The 17,826-nt window shown below is 27.1% G+C and overlaps 1 protein-coding gene and 1 long non-coding RNA gene across 4 annotated transcripts in view; one reads left to right on the top strand and one right to left on the bottom strand.

Annotated features, from left to right (window-relative positions):
- The window catches only part of LOC126900984 (uncharacterized), a 6,423-nt gene extending 5,916 nt beyond the window's left edge, over positions 1-507 (top strand). The window contains exon 3 of the long non-coding RNA XR_007702940.1: positions 443-507. This is a non-coding gene — a long non-coding RNA (uncharacterized LOC126900984). The remainder of the gene's footprint in view (positions 1-442) is intronic.
- A 2,799-nt stretch (positions 508-3,306) lies between these two features.
- Positions 3,307-17,495, bottom strand: LOC126900962 (DNA-directed RNA polymerase III subunit RPC1). Of its 3 annotated transcripts, none has more exons than XM_050677000.1 (27): positions 17,298-17,495; positions 17,084-17,228; positions 16,869-17,018; positions 16,483-16,735; positions 15,416-15,656; positions 15,133-15,310; positions 14,561-14,698; positions 14,302-14,499; positions 14,112-14,236; positions 13,947-14,058; positions 12,429-12,626; positions 11,836-11,971; positions 11,509-11,758; positions 11,251-11,450; positions 9,352-9,465; positions 9,142-9,299; positions 8,559-8,667; positions 8,330-8,498; positions 7,481-7,635; positions 6,300-6,417; positions 6,059-6,188; positions 5,879-5,997; positions 5,667-5,820; positions 5,423-5,607; positions 5,195-5,363; positions 5,002-5,132; positions 3,307-3,586 (listed from the first exon to the last, which is right to left on the bottom strand). In XM_050677000.1, the coding sequence occupies exons 1-27, from the start codon at positions 17,339-17,341 to the stop codon at positions 3,496-3,498; spliced, it is 4,170 nt and encodes a 1,389-aa protein (XP_050532957.1). In that variant the 5' UTR covers positions 17,342-17,495; the 3' UTR covers positions 3,307-3,495. The 3 variants fall into 3 exon arrangements, with proteins under 3 accessions (XP_050532957.1, XP_050532959.1, XP_050532958.1); XM_050677002.1 differs by lacking the exon at positions 8,330-8,498 and adding an exon at positions 7,690-7,858; XM_050677001.1 differs by lacking the exons at positions 8,330-8,498; positions 8,559-8,667 and adding exons at positions 7,690-7,858; positions 7,919-8,027.
- Positions 17,496-17,826: the final 331 nt, after the last annotated feature.

Below are 17,826 nucleotides of genomic sequence, written 5' to 3'. Positions count from 1 at the left end.
AGCGCTTTTAGTGATTTTCAGTTTATTGTATAAAATTTGAACATGATAATTATTTTAAGATAAGATGCATAGTATACAATAATCAATTTAACATGTATATGCATATGTAATAGCTAGTGTACAAATGTGTATATGTTATGACAGATAAATTAATTATTTGTTAGTATACAATTGGTATTAAATATTGATAAATTGAATATAATTATATTATTAATTAAATATTAAATATTGATAAATGTAAGATGCGTAATGCAGAGCATTGTGTATATTACTACAAAATGTTAGTTCAAGAAAACTTGAATTTTACGCATCCATAAATTAGATTAAATAAATGATTTTGAATAACTCATTATCATTGGGAAATAAATAAAATTTAGTCATAAATTGTGAAAATGAATATTTTATATAAAATTGAATATGTAAATTTGTTTTTTTTTTTTAGGCGTGTACAATTAATTGCAGCCATACTTTTTGTGAAATTTGTATAAATAAAAAAAGTAATATAAATAGGAAAAATCATTTTTCATTATTGGGCAACAAGAAACATAAAAAAAGGTTTTATTCATATTGAAATGCATTATTTGAATGCATTAATATAATTAATAATTTATTAAATTATTAATTATTTATTATTTTTCGATCTATGGTAAATAATATTGTACACATAGGATATTAGTTTCTTTTGAAAATAAAAAAATTAACGTTTCTTTATTAATTAATGTTTCTTTATTGTCGCGATCACACACATAAAAAAATGTCGTTCATATTGAAGTAATGTAGTACTTGGAATACAAATTGATATAATTATCATTAGAAAAATACGGTTTAATGAGAGACTCGAACGTAAACCGATACAATAATATTGGTTAAGGAATTACGTTGTAAATTAAATAAGAAATAAAAGTTTTCGATGAACTCCAGGAGCGGACTGCACATAGTAATCGTGAGGATCCTCCGTTGTCGAATGGCAATATCTTATGGAATCGAGGTTTGATAGGCGATCTGAAAAGTAAACAATATAAATGAAAATAAAATCCAAGATAACAACTAACGAAAAGCTTACAGTACCATTTTGGAGGAACAGTAAGGGAGGGCAAGCATAGGCAAAAAAAAAAACCAACAGCACAGAACTATCTGTTTATATTAAGATAGCCATAAAAATGAGTCATAAAAAAAAAATTGTTTCAATTTTATTATAGCATAATGAATAAACCCTGAAAATTTAAGAATAATATGAGGTCGTCGAGAAACCACTTCTGGATGATTTGTCATGGCTTGTCCTGTAAGTTAAAAAAAAAATTGTCCCGAAATATAATCTTTTATTTACAAATGGGTGATTTAGATAAAAATATACTATTTTTATGTTAAAAAATTAGTCGTAAGTCAGTAATTCTATTGTTTTATGTGTCATATTTTTTTTGTAGCAAGCGCCTTCGCTTGAATGGTAAATTGTTCAGCCATTGTACGCCGTTTTTCTTTTACTTGTTTATTGTACCCTTGTGCTCAAAGTTCTCGTGCTTTTGCACGCCACCAATGATTGAACCCTGACCATCACTAAATTACTTCATTACCATAGTCGCTTTTCCATCGTCTGCTTTCATCTGACTCGTGATACTCAGATGTTCGACACCATTACCACAAGATCTAATACAGTATGCTCATCCCTACCAACAACTTCATCTATTCAGCTAGTTTACATTATTTTTAATGTTATTTATTGTTTGTTTTAATTGAGATTAACTATTTTATTTTAGGCCGCTATGCTGGCCATTAGTATTTAAGGTCCCCTCTTTACCCCTTAAATTTAAGATACTCTCTGAAGAATTTCTAATATATGTGGTTATTTGTTATTTAATTATTGTCTACTCTCGTTACTTTATGAATGTACAGTTAGCCGTCATCCCACAGGTAACCCATTCCCGCTTCAATAATTGCGATTTAAACAGACTTAAAATAAAACGGCATTCTAGTACGGTGCACAACTAGCCGTCCTACGGTCTAGCTGCCTCGTACAAAACTGTATTTATCATAAAAAAATTGTATTGATCCATATATTCTTCAAAAAGTTATAGCATTATAAAATTAAAAATATAAATTTTTTACAAAAATCTTGTTAACTTCGATGCCAAACTGAGAAGATATTAATTTTACTATTTGTATTTTTTGTGTCTGTTACTACTTTTTCTCAGCTCTCACCAAACCGATGTCTTTCAACGATACGTCAAAAGATCACAAATTGTATCTAGTCGTAGATATTACCATTAAAATTTAAAAAAATTCCCTTGTTCCCTGTAAATGGAGGAAATCTTCAAAAAAATTATAATTTAAAAATCGCTAAATTTCGACATGTTTTCAATTTTTTTTACATAAAACTGCCATAACTTTTTCAAAATGACCAAATCAATATAATTTTTTTTTATATAGATGCATGGTGTTTTTACCTATCATTTGATATATTTTTTATAAATTTGACCCTTTACCACGCTATGGGCTTAAAGTGACTTCTTCATAAAAAAATTAACTTTTTCAACTTAAATTTTTAAAGTTTTCCGGAAATACTGACACTTATACCTTAAATTAAAGATTATGTAACATACTTTATTATGGAAAAAAATTTTTTTTGGATTTTATTTTGTTTTTATGGTGAAAATAGTTACCGAATGTTATTCTTGAGTGAAAATTCTCGATTTTATATTTTACATTTTTAACTTTAAAATGCTATAACTTTTTAAAAAATGTATGGATTAATCAATTTTTTTATGAGAAATCATATTTATATACCTCTTTCATTCGTCACACTTTTTTTAAATAAAACCATTTCCATTTATATATAAATACATATATTACACTTATAAATCATAAAACTTTTAATTAAGATATAAATTAGGAAATAGGAGATCATGTGGCTTTTGAAATAATCCAATAATTAAATTTTTTTTTTTAATTAAACACAATCTACAGATTTGTATCGAAGCGTTTTTTATGATAGTGATTTTAATCTTATGTCATATATCATTATACTTGACCCAACTGCCATATCTCCACTGTGTCGCGATCGCATTGTGCTGGGATTTTTTTTATTATGTAAAGTAATGCAAAAAGCCTATTTATTAACTTCACTGGTATATACTTGGTATGACTATGTCAGGTGAGTTGTATTAAACATGTAAACTTTTATTATTGTTTAATAGGTAATAATTTGAATTTTTTAATACCTAATGGTTTGTTTGATTATTACAATTAAATTTTCACTGCTACACACATACTAAAGGACTCCAATAAACTGCCTGAGAGAGTATAAGATATAATATATTTTGCAATCCAGCACTTTATTTTTAATTAAAAAGTATAATACAGATTTCAATAGTTAAAAGTATTTTAGTAGTTAAAAAAACATATTCTAAACAGCAAATGTAGTAAATAAACACAATTAATATCACAGACTGAAAATAAGAGTAAGAATTTGTTAAACAAATTTTGAATAATGAAATTAAACTATTGCCAATAACATTCTTTTTCGTGTAGTTCTGGATCATCAAATAAGAAAGATTGTTTTGGTAAATCTTTGTTATTATTCTTGGTCTTAATCTACTAATAAACTAAGGAAAATCTTTAATAAAATATATTTCAAGTTTACATTAACTACCTAATAAGTTGAAAAGCCCATTTATACATGGACTTTTATTAATTTATAACTTATTTAACATATATTTTCTTATAAAAATACATATAAACCTTTCAACAATATTTATAAAATGCCTATATATACTTTGTATAAAATATACTCAATGCTGAATATATGTCTTTCAGTGCCAAGTGCAATAATTATTTGTTACATATAATAAAAAACATGATTTTTTAAAAGTGCATAATTTTTCTTTGTTTGTGCTATTGTACAATCATTACTAAACCTGACACTATATATATATACATGTATTAAGTATGATAACTTGTTATCATACTTAATACATGTATACTTCTATTTTAAAGTTTTGTAAAAAAAAGTCAAAATTGTAGGTATAAACTTCAAATTAAGAAAAAAAAAAAAGTTTTCAAAGTTTTTGAATAGTGCTATCAAATGAATTTTTTTTTACATTTTTGCTTTGTATTTTTGTTATTTTATTATGTTATTTAACCTTCTATGAGCTTCTAAAAAATTTCTAACCTAGAGGATCAGAAATTTTGTTTTTTTATCATTTAAAAGTATACATAAGTACTTTTCAAATAAGCTTAATTTGTAGTTTGTATCTATATTTTTAATTTTGTTATATAACTTTAAAGTAGATGTATAATTAAGTAAGTTATGCCAATAAAAAAGGCAATATATCTAATATATTTTTAATCTTTTTTGATAATCCAATTTTTATTCTTCTTCTTCCTCGCCTTAATCCCAATTACTTATCCTACACCCTTATCCTAAACTTCCACTTGACACAATCTACCATATAATCTACACTCACATCAGCTGTCCTCAAATCGCATTCAATAGCATCCCTCCATCTCTTTTTTAGTCTTCCTCTACCCCTTCTTTCTTCAACATTCATTTCTATAACAGCTTTCGATTCTTCTCTCCTAATAACATGACTAAACCATCTAAGTCTATTTTCTCTCATCTTAACCACGATTGACGTTACACTTATACTCCCTCCTATATGCTTATTTCTTATCCTATCTTCTCTAGTCACTCCACTCATCTATCTAAGAATTTTCATCTTTGTTACACTCATTTTCTGCTCTACTTTCTTATCAACCGCCCAACACTCTGAACTATATCATAGCTGGTCTCACTACAGTCTTATAAAATTTACCTTTCAGCCTTATTGGTATTCTTTTATCGCATAAGACACCAGACGCTTCTCTCCACTTCAATCACTTGCAATAAATTTTGTGTCTTACATAATCCAAATTTTATTAATACATAAATTCTAATAGCATTAAATCTCATTCAACATTTAAAATAAAATAAATTATATTTTTAAAATTGTATAAAAAGGATATTTATAAATCAATTTAAAGAACCCAGTACCAAGATTTACTGGAATGCCCATGATGATACTTTCAGATACTCCATTTATTGTATCAGTCTGTCCATAATAAGCAGCGTCAAATAAATGATCTGAAGTCTTTTCAAACTATAAGAAATATATGAAAAATTGAAAAAAAAAATAATAAAAATAAATAGTAATTTTCTTACAGAAGCAAGATTTAAAACAGATTCTTTCATCTTGGACAATCCGAACCTTGTAATACCTAAAAGTTCACCTCGACTAGTCATAAGATCAGCTATGAGCATTGGATGTCTAGGATCAATAGATATCCCATGATTTCCCATTACACTGTCAATTTCAGATATAATAGTAGATCTATAAAATACTTAAATGAATATATTTAAAAAACAATCATAGTAAGACTAGAACAATACCTAGCTGCTTCAATACCTAATGCATTCCATACTTGATATGTATTATTACTAGTACATTTTTTACCAATTACACCTGGTGTAGCCATAACTTCACGTAAATTATCACCTTCTACAAGAAGCTTATATCGAATTTCACCACCTTCATCTTCTTCATGAATAACAGCTCGTGTTACTTGACTTATACCCTAAATTATAAAAGTTTATAATTATGAAAACATTATATCAAATAATTTATAATTTATACCTTTATAATGACTTTTTGTAAGTTTTGCATATACACATTTATCCAACCACTAATTGTTTGAGCTCCTTTTGTTGGTAATGAAATACTTATACAAGAGTTATTGTCAATGTTTACTTGATTTGCTTTGATTCCAATACGAGCAGTTGATAAAATACTAATAAAAATTGTTTTTTAATTATTATTAAGTAAAAAATAAACTGAGTTTATCATACCTATCTCTGATACTTTCAATAGTTACTTCAAGCTGTAAAAGCTTAATTCGGTTCATATCAACATGTATTAATAAATAACATTCACTATTTTCAAGAACTACATCCACATAGCTACAAACCTGAAATAAATATTAAAAAAAATTTTTTACTAAAAATTTCTTATAAAAATTTAAATTTTACTTCTGTCAAATTAGTTTGTTCAATGCGACCTTTGACAATTCTAGCAAACTCTTTGTCTTTATCATTTTCCAAATAAGCTGTAATAATAGGGGTACTAATATTTTTACTTGAATTGATAATCTCTTTAATCCTGTTGTATAATTAAACAATTAGTATTGACTATTATATAGTTATAAATATTGAAATATTATTTATTAATTTATTATTCTAAGAAAATATTTTGAATGTAAATTGCACTCGCCTAGGGACTCCTTGTGTTATGTTCATTGAAGCAACACCAGCAAAATGAAAAGTTTTCAATGTCATTTGTGTACCAGGTTCACCAATACTTTGAGCTGCTATTGCACCTACTGGAGTTCCTTTACAAAAATAAATTATTTTATTAGGTACAAATATTACTTTGATAGTATTAAAGATAATCAATATGATTAGTATAAATCATTATTTCCCTATGGATAGGGGATAAGAATACTTCCACGGCTCCTCTGCCAGTCGTAAGAGGCAACTGATAAGGTTGTGTCAAGGTCGACAGCCAGCGTAAAAATCTTTGGCAAAAAAGTATGAGGAATTCTGAACAAAACTTAGGCGGTGGCCGACCCCAAGTAGTTGGGATTAAGGCGAAGAAGAAGAAGATTATGATAATTCATTAAAAAGATTATAAAAAGATTATCTCGAGATTATAATTTTATATTGTAAATTGGGGTTACTTTGGTAATTTTTACATGTTTTCTTAGATAATTATATTTAAAATTAATTTTTAAGAAAATAAATATTAATCATATTTATTTATTTTGCTCAAAAATAAGATTTCTGGAGTATTAAAAAAAAATTTTTTTTAAATTTTAACATTTTATTATCTTTTGTTAAATGTACATATCAATGTTAGACTGTTTGTAGGGTTATATGGATACTATTTTCCTATTATATAAAACTAATGATTTAAAGGTATAATTTTAATATAACTAGATATAAATAGTTACAGACAATAACTGAAAATTTTAAATTAAAAAAACAAATTTTAAGATTAATAATTATTATAGCATATTAAATATATTTAAATCATAATACCAATTTAATGATCGACTCTATTTTAACTTATATTCAGTCTCATTTTCTAGAAGAAAAGCCTTATAATATAATTTGGTTGAATAAATACATAACTATAACACAATAATATTAATAAAAAAGTGTTGAAAATGGCAATTCATATAAATTATCAACAAATTATAACAACGTTAAGATAAAAAAGATCAATTATTAAAATAACCCTAAACTAATCTATGGTAAATAAAATAAAATAATTTATATATTTAACTTAAATAATAGTTATTTTTTTTAATTATTCAAATGAATTAAAATAAAACATAGATAAAAATATAATAATTATATATATATATTATATTATTAATGAAATCAAACTACCTGGTTCAATTATTGCTACCATAAATTTGGAAAGACATGTTAAATAAAATTTTATTAACTGGGTAGAAGTTATTCGCTGCACTTTGGAAATTTCTAGATTAAGCCATTTTTTTCTAACTTCAACCATTTTTTCAGATAAACTTTTACCAAAATTTCTAAAATAAAATTGAGATTAATATTATATTAAAAAAATTATAACATTTACTTACCTCAACTCTTCAACAAATTCATTTCTTATGTTTTTGAAATCTTCAGATGCCAATACATCTTCAGTTATTTTTAATATATCATTAGAATCTAATGTACATTCATCATAACATGGATAATTTGCTATCACATTAGAATAAACTCGTTTAAGGTCAACAGGAACACCATCTCCTATAAAAGTGATATAATATTTAGCTTAAACCCAACTCAGCTTTCCTTTTATTAAAATACCCTCTGTGTAGGTTGGATCTAGACAATCACCACCAAACTCAAATTGTACAACATCTCCAAAAGCATTTCGTACTGTATTATCATAGTGAACACATAGATCTTCTAAAGACTAAAGAGAACAAAATAATGTAATTAACAATAATTTATAATATTAATTAAACTTTTAAAAAAAGAGTTGATGTGGCTTAGTAGATAGGGGGTTTGTACTTGATCGCAGGCACATTTTTCTTATNAAGACATGTTAAATAAAATTTTATTAACTGGGTAGAAGTTATTCGCTGCACTTTGGAAATTTCTAGATTAAGCCATTTTTTTCTAACTTCAACCATTTTTTCAGATAAACTTTTACCAAAATTTCTAAAATAAAATTGAGATTAATATTATATTAAAAAAATTATAACATTTACTTACCTCAACTCTTCAACAAATTCATTTCTTATGTTTTTGAAATCTTCAGATGCCAATACATCTTCGGTTATTTTTAATATATCATTAGAATCTAATGTACATTCATCATAACATGGATAATTTGCTATCACATTAGAATAAACTCGTTTAAGGTCAACAGGAACACCATCTCCTATAAAAGTGATATAATATTTAGCTTAAACCCAACTCAGCTTTCCTTTTATTAAAATACCCTCTGTGTAGGTTGGATCTAGACAATCACCACCAAACTCAAATTGTACAACATCTCCAAAAGCATTTCGTACTGTATTATCATAGTGAACACATAGATCTTCTAAAGACTAAAGAGAACAAAATAATGTAATTAACAATAATTTATAATATTAATTAAACTTTTAAAAAAAGAGTTGATGTGGCTTAGTAGATAGGGGGTTTGTACTTGATCGCAGGCACATTTTTCTTATTGGACAAAAAAACAGTCCATTATTTGAAACTGACTACCCTTCTTATAGGAGAAGTACTAATTAAGTGTGATAAGAATAAAGTAGTTTTTAACTGACTACAAATAAAGTAGTCAGTGTGATTGCACTGGATATATTATTCACATATTGTAATTGAGGATAAGCTGCTAGACCATGGATGGGTGGACACTTAAAAATTTGAGTAACAATAAACTGCGCTCCCTAAACTCGACAGAAGTTATAAACTGTTGAAGAAGGTGACCAAACTATATCATAAAAACTCCCTCTCATCAATAATTTAATATTAATATAATAATTGTAATAATAATAAACAAAAACATTGTTAAGACATACTTTAACAAGTCTCCGCTGCATGTATCCCGTTTCAGCAGTTTTAACAGCTGTATCTACCAGACCTTCACGACCACCCATAGTATGAAAGAAAAACTCTGTTGGTGTTAAGCCAGAATAAAAACTGTTTTCGACAAAACCTTTCGCTTCTGGAGTTTTAGCTAAAAAAAATTAATTATAATGATAATCTACAAATATCTCTCCAAGACTTACAAAATCGTTTAAAATGGGGTAGTGATCTTGACTCAAAACCATCAGGAACTCGATGGCCACTTAAAGCTTGCTGACCAACACAAGCAATCATTTGAGAAATGTTAATATTTGATCCTAAAACATTTGTTTTTTTAAATATAAAATTTACTTTAAAAATTATATTATTACAATATTAATTATTATGATAAGATTTTTTAAACAAATTGAATGATAGATAGAAAAATAAAAAATTAGGATGGGGAGGTCCATGGACGACGTGATTTTTAGAAACTTATGCTTTAGAGCCGAGAACGGGCAGGACTTCAGAGTGGCGCTGAGCCTGGACATCCGAAAAGTGTTCAACTCCTTGCAATAGTCACATATTCTCCGAGCGCTGGATGCGTTTTGGGTGCTACCACATCTCAGTCGTACTTTAACGACCGGGTTCTCGCTTACGAGAACGTTGCTGGCCCAAGAATCAGATCCATAACGGGCGGCGTTCATCGCATATGATGCGGTGTTCCACGTTCCAATGCCATTGCATGTAGTGTAATCTACACGCTGATGGTAGCCGAAGGCGCCTCGGCCGAGGAAGCTGAATCCCGGGCGAACTGTGCCCTCAGTGTAGTCACCGTCAGAATCTAGAAGGAGGGGAGTGAACTCAGCTTTGCCCTGGATAAGACCGAAGTGGTCCTGTTCATAGGCAGGTACAAGTTCCATTCCTCCAAGGCTTGTTGTACTGAGGGTGGAGATCCCACTTAAAGATTCCATTACTTATCTGGGCTTGGACGTAGACAAACGTCTATTGTTCAGGCCGCAAATTACCTGTGTGGCTCAGAAGAAAGTCATGAACAGTCTGGCAGGCCTCATGTCCAATCTGGGAGGTTTGAAAGAGATGAGGCGTAGACTCTAGTCAGCATCATACACTCGATCCTCCTGTATGGATCTCCAGTTTGAGCGGATAATCTTGAGTATTTCCACAAGAATTGAGGAGCTCTGCTCAGGGTGCAGAGGCGGGCAGCGATCTGCACTGTATTCACATACCGAACGGTGTCCGGAGTGGCGGCGGGTATCCTGTCATCACTACCGCCCACCGACTTGCTAGATGAGGAACAATCCGAATTTGTTTTATTAAGATATTAAGATCTGGAGTATAAACAGTTGGTCACTCACATACCAGTACTAACCAAGGATTCTAAGAAAATCTTTGAAACAAAACTAGAGGCTGAACACAGCCATCTGGGTAAACCACTATGAAACAGAGGTTGTCTCTAAAGAGCAAACTCTATTCTTAAGTGTGGATAAGAAAAGCTATGTCACGCTAGAGAAACTCAAACACAGCCTATACTTTGGAATGGAAAAGTTTATTTCAAGGATTATGTTACCAAGCCACAAACTAGGCAGAAAGAAGGAAAGAAAAGAAAGTGAAGCTGCTTTAAAGATACTTAATAATATCCAGATAACTTAAAGGTCAGTCCTCGAATTCAAAGGAACTTTAGAATCATTATCAATAAAGTTACACTAGCATAGATACCAGTTATAAGTTACTATATATGCATGCCTAAAGAATATGAACCATTTACACGAGTTTATATGGAAACATTGTTGTTTGATATAATACAGACTGTTGTAGCTACGCTTCTTTTTTTTTTTATTCAAAGCATGCAGCAACTGTTGAACAAGATTAAAAATTTTCAATAATTTCTGAGAAAATGAGTGTCTCATCCAAAATTAATTACCCTATATACCAAAGTATTAAGTAATAATAAATTATTTAAATGCAAAACAATGTATGTTTGCTATAAAATAATGTTATCTGAAGTTATGTGTTACTACAATATGTTATCAAAAAATTTAAATATTCAATTTACATTCTACTTATTAAATCATAATTAATTTTATTATTTATTAAAAACATACCTTTAGACCCAGAAAGGGCCATTATCAATGGACCATTAGTAGAATGAAGTTCTTGTAAGCAAGCTTTACCGACTGAATCTCGAATACCAGATAACTGTTTCAAGATATTTGCTTCTAGTGTCTCATCCATATTGCATCCTGGTTGACACTTCAGTTCTTTAGCATTTCTTAAGCGAATATTCTCCTCACAAAGTGCATTTCTAACAGAGAAGCAATTTCTTAGACATGTTCAAATTTTAAAATAACTTTTTTAATTACCCATTTATAACAAGTTCATTTTTGGATTGAAGTAAATCATTGCTAGGTGTTACATCACCAATACCAATAGAAAAACCTCTTAACATAAGAAAATAAGATGTAAGGCGTGTTAATCGCCACATTACTTTACAGCATGCATTTGATCCCCAATCAGCTAACAAAATGTAGAATATATTAGATTTACTGCCTGAGCCTAAGGTAGCTTTATCCATGGTACCAGCAAGCAATTCTGAATTTCTTATAAAAACATCTAAATATAATAATTTATAACAATTAAGTTATACTAATTATATTATATTTATTATTAAATCTTAAATAAATTCTTACAAGAATCTTTATGACATAACTCTTGATTATTAGTGTATGATTTTCCTTTACACTGTAAATTAGCTTTGATTGGACACTTACTACTTGGACGCATAATGATACTAAATATTTGTTTACCAGTCCAAAGTTTATAAGGCTTAAAAAAAAATGAAAGGTTTTCAATTTTTTTATTATAAAAAATATTAATTAAAAAAAAAAAATTATTTCAATATAAGTTTATTAAGTTTGCACTGATATCACTCTCTTAAACTTATAAATATTATATTTATATTGCAAAACATTAAGTTTGAATAATTAGTAAAATTTATTTTTTTCATATTTTTCAATTTTTAGATCATTTTTAATTAACCAAAATTTTTTTTTTTAATTCAACCCTGAAAACTTATTACAATTTCATAAACTTCAAATGTTATTTTTATAAAATTTATTAAAAGATATGTGGTTGAGTTAATAAGGAAGTGATCTCTTTTACTTTTTTTTAAGAAATAATAATAACAATAATAATAAATTTCTACTATGTCTGTATTTGTTTAGTATAAGTTCAAAATTTTAATTTTTAATGGCATTTTTAAAAACATTAATAAAATACTAACTTTTATTATAGTAGGTGGTGGTAAAGTAATATCAATATTCACATCATCACCTGACATAAGCCATCCAATAAGTCTACTAGTGTCTCTTTGATTTAAAAATGTATTTTTGTGAGTTAATAAATAAGCACCAGTAATGAAATCTTGAGTAGCCGCAATTAGAATATCACCATTTCTTGGTGTAACTAAATTAGATTTATTCTAAAATAAAATATAATATTTACAATTTTTATGAACATGAAAAATATTATAATTTATTTTTTCTAGAAGTTAATAGTTAATGTTCTAGTTTTCAAAAAAAAAATCTTGTCTTATCTTCCATGTATCCCTTTAACTTAAGTTTTTAATTGTAACATGCTAGCTCTAACATAAAAATAAGAAAATCATCTAATTAAAAAAAGTGACTGTTCGATAACAATGTTTGAACCAGTAATTATAATAAATATTAGCTTTTTAATACTATGATAGGAGTAGTAGTGTGGTTCATAAATACATAGGGATAAAAATAAATAGATCCAAACTTCTCTTTTAGTCATTAAAGAAATTGTTATTAACTTAAAAAATAATGTTTAAAAAATTGTTAACTACTGGTCATTTTCTTGTTTTTAAGCTAGTTAAATATGTAAGATGATTCTTGCAAACACGAAAAATGTTGATAAAATTATTATTTTGTTGATATATATTTTTTTTTATTGAATATTACTTGATTTATTAGACTATGTCTTTTAAAGTACATTTTATATTTTCTATCATCAATAAAAAATATAACTTATTTTTTTTAAACTTTGAAATAACCATTATTTAGCTATTTTCTTACAAAAAATTTGAATGGGTTGGTAACATTTTAGTACAAGTACTTATTACTCAAGTTAAGCTCATACTGGTGAACAAGTTGCATATTTTAGAAATAAAACCTTTGAGATTTAAGTTGAGGTAATATCTATAAAAAAAAAATTAACCAAACTGATGATTGAAATGATAATATCATTGTATATATCAATATGAAAATATTTCTGAAATACTAGTCCAAAAGTTGTTATTGTCCAGTTATTTTTTTAATTAGATCATTTTCCATTGTACAAGCTAGTTAAATATGTATGTTTCCATTAAAAAAAATGTTGATACCCCAATAATACTTAAGGAATGAATATAAAAAATTTTCAATGACAGGTAAATGGAGATAAAACTAACAAAAGAAAAAAAAATTCATAGAAAAGTTATTATTTTAAGAATAATTGAGTGGTTAGTGTTAAAAGAATCATTCTGTAATGGTAGAGCATCCAGCATCCAATGAAGAAAGTAATAATAAATTTAAATTAACCACATTTCAATAAAACTTATATCTCTCCATAATATTTAAAAACTAAAAACTGTGTGGATGTTTAAAAAAATATTTGAACTATTTTTCTTAATTGTTAAATTTAAAATTAAACATATTAAATTTTAAGAATATTTTTGTTTGTTTAATTTAATTATTTTAAGTTAGAAAATATATGAAAAACAAATTAATAATGAATTTACAATCATAAGTAATCCAGCTTCTGCTCTGGCTTCTTCAGTTTGAGGTAAATGAAGGTTCATTTCATCACCATCAAAATCTGCATTGTAAGGAGTACACACACATTCATTAAATCTAAAATAAAAACATTTTAAATTGTTGATTCTAACTTTCATTTAAATTTATACCTTAAGGTGTTGTGTTCAAGAACTTTTGCTCGATGACACATAATACTCAATCTATGTAGACTAGGTTGTCGATTAAATAATACTATATCGCCATCAGCTAAATGTCTCTCTACAATATCACCAACCTGTAAACAAAATGTATAATGATTGAAAAATAAATTTTTTTGAATTATTATTTTAACTGCATTACTTTTAATTCTTTAGCAATTGCTGGTCTATTGCCAAAACGTAAATATTTCTTCAACTTAGACCCTTTAAGTTCAACAAAATTAGCCCCTGGGTGTATATCTGGTCCATTCATAACTAGCTTTCTCATTAGTTCAATATTAGCTAGGCATACTTTTTGAGGGTATGTTAATATTTTTGCCATACGAACAGGAACACCTACCTAGAAGTAATTAAAATTATGTAATTTTCAATATTAATACATTTTTAAAAGAAATGCTTACCTCTTCTATTCTAAGATTTGGATCAGGAGAAATTACAGAACGAGCTGTAAAATCAACTCTTTTACCCGATAAATTTCCACGAAATCGTCCATGTTTACCTTTTAGACGTTGCACACAACCTCGTGCAATTTTTTTTGGCTAGAAATAGTTTTCCATTAAAAATTAGTACCAGCAATTAAACACTGTTAAAAATTTGAAACACGATCTCCCACATCATCTATGCACACAACAGCCATTCTCAATAACAATCCCCAATCTCTTTTTTGGTCTTCCTCTACCTCTTCTTCTTTCAACATTTATTTCTATAACTGTTCTTACAGCTTCCGATTCTTCTCTCCTCATAACATGACCAAACCATCTAAGTCTATTTTCTCTCATCTTATTGACACTATACCTATATTCCTTCTTATATGTTCATTCCTTATCATATCTTCTCTAGTCACTCCACTTATTCATCTAAGTATTCTCATCTCTGCTACACTTATATTCTAGTTAACTGCCCAATAATATAATAAAAATAATATTTATATTAACATTTGTAATATATTTTATAACAAATGATAAAACTGTACCATCATAGTTCGAGAAATTCCTGATAAATCACTATTTATGTATAAAGCACAATGTAATTGTAGGTATTCCCAATCTTCATGTAATAGTTGTGGTTTTGCCCCAGACTGCTTATGTTTAACTATCACATCATTTATAAACAATACTTCAGATAATTTTAGTGTTAGATCATCTTCATTTCTATATAAAATGAATAACATTGTAATGTATTACTTTACATTGCAATTAATATTACTATTTCATAATTTGCAATATATTTGTTAATAATAATTATTTTTATCTTACGTTCCAGATCTAATATCAGATACTGCTGATGGGCGTATACAATTAGGTGGCACAAGCATTCTAGTCATGAGCAACCAACCAGGATTAGATAGCTCAGGATTCATGCCTAGTAAAATAACATCTTCATAGGGTATAGATAATAATAAACGTAAAACTTCTTGAGGATTTAGGTTTTCATTAAACAAATAATTTCTCATAGACTCTACTTCTTTATTAAATTTTATTACATCATTCAGAGCGCCTAAAAAAAAATTATCTAATATTATTAAGATTACATGTAAAGGATCATTTTTTTATTACAACCCATTCAATTATTATCAAAACAAAAATAATACAATTTTATTTTTGTTACATATTGTTCTTGGATATTTCTTGGATATTAGCTACATAATACTTTTTAAGTTCATCTCTTACGCCTTGTATGGATGTCAACTTTTTTTTTTAATAGAAATACATATTTTGAATTTTCAATATAACTTCATTTGTATATTAGATATATCATTTTAAAGTTTTAAATTTTTGAGTTATAATACATGTATAATTTGTGAAAGATAATACTAACCTGTAGCAAATTGATTTTTACAATATTGCTATTCACTGGAACACAGGTACACAGTTTATGGTCAATTAAGACTTTATCAACATTAATGCTTAATGTATGTTAGTAAAACATAATGTTGTAAGTTAACATTTATACTAATTTATAACTTTCTGTCTTGCAAGTAGTTGTATTTATAAATATTAACTCATAATATTATACCTAATAAATTACCATAATATAAACATACTAAAAAGAATGTTATATTAAATTCTAAATATGTATTTCTTATTGATAAAACATAGTTAACACCCTTATAATGAATAAGGTATGAACTTAAAAGTATTAAATAGCTAATAATCTGAGAACTAAATGTAACTAATAGTTCTAAACTAGAATTTAACTATAGTAACAAAAAAAATTTCAAAATTATTTTTATTCTATTAATAATTGATTGAGTTACGATAAACAATTATTCTGTATACTCTATTGAATCAAGTAATAATGTTAGAAAAATGTATTTTTTTACATAATTTAGATTCTGCTTCAGAGCCAGGTTTCTTATATCTATATCGATCATAAGAAATTTTTAAAATGCCACTTTTTTTAACCTGACCAACAATTTCATTACAAAATGGACATATTTGAACTTTTTTTGCTTTAGCGTGTACTTCTTTAAATACTTTTTTTCGCATTGTATATGTTAAATTTTTATTTCGTAACTTGGTGTAAAAGAACATTCGATCTTCTTCACTAAGAAGAACTTTGGCACAAAATGGATTCTAAAATAAAAATTATTTACAGTATTTTATCATAAAGTAATTTTTATCCTTTAAGGTTACAAAAGAAACATAATAATAAGGATAACTATTATATTTGTTTAAAAATTTAGTTTGGTACAAAACATTTACTTACTTTGCATATTGTCTGCAAAATAGTTATTACTGAACTAAAGAAACCAACATGAAAAACTGGTAATTGCAAATCGATAAATCCTAAATGTCCAGGACAGTCATTTAATCCTTTGTTACATGTTTGACATGTTGCGTCTTTTTGATTGACACCCTAATATCATTTTGAATAATATTTTATATTATAAACAAGACAAAAGTAATATTAATATATCAAACCAGTTTGTGATCAAGTACTCCATAAGGATGCGGTGTTCTAGTGGTACTGTTATTATTTATAGCATATAAGTTTCTAGTATTTATGCAAATATGGGATTTTCTTTGAATATCTTGAGGATTATCAACAGTAAAGCTTATTTTGGATCTACAAACACATACATGTCTATAAGTACTTCTATAAATTATATTTCAATATATTTATAATTGTACATACATAATTCGTGATCCATCCGTATCTCTGTACTGTTCCTTTACCATACTTGCAATAATATAAGCGAATTGAGATGAATTATTAGCTAAAATATTACAAAAACATAGCTCATAGAAATTAAAAATTAAAACACTATATTAGCACAGCAAATTATGCACGTGTAGTACTACAGGAAGTTAACATTAACGGCGGTATAAAATTAAAGATAAATATTAGTTTGATAACATTATCAAAGACATATAACTTCGATTCGGTTATAAGGACAAGTTTGACATTTAGGTTAACTGTTGAGCCGTTATTGATATAGCAATAGGACCATGATACGTGATGCAATCTAGTTGAAAATACCTAAAATAACCAATTCACAATAAATAGATTGCACTGCATTAGAAATTTAAAATACTTTTTTCGATCATATGTTCATATGTATAAAAATGTATTAACGACCTGCATTTACAAGATGAAACAAAATATTATAAAATTTAAACATAACACTAGTATTCGGGTTACTGTTAATAATCAAATTCTTTAA

Source organism: Daktulosphaira vitifoliae, unplaced genomic scaffold (assembly GCF_025091365.1).
Source record: "Daktulosphaira vitifoliae isolate Bord-2020 unplaced genomic scaffold, ASM2509136v1 Scaffold_3, whole genome shotgun sequence".
Lineage (NCBI taxonomy): Eukaryota > Metazoa > Arthropoda > Insecta > Hemiptera > Phylloxeridae > Daktulosphaira > Daktulosphaira vitifoliae.
The sequence above is the reverse complement of the archived record's forward strand: the minus strand, read 5'-3'. Positions and strand labels throughout refer to the sequence as shown.

Excerpts from the sequence above, each read along its gene's own strand:
- LOC126900962 (XM_050677000.1), bottom strand. The coding sequence starts at position 17,341 with ATGGTAAAGGAACAGTACAGAGATACGGATGGATCACGAATTAT. Across the intron at positions 14,059-14,111 it reads CTTGAACACAACACCTTAAG|ATTTAATGAATGTGTGTGTA; the intron begins GTATAAATTTAA and ends TTTTTATTTTAG. Across the intron at positions 5,608-5,666 it reads TACAAAAAGTCATTATAAAG|GGTATAAGTCAAGTAACACG; the intron begins GTATAAATTATA and ends TTTATAATTTAG.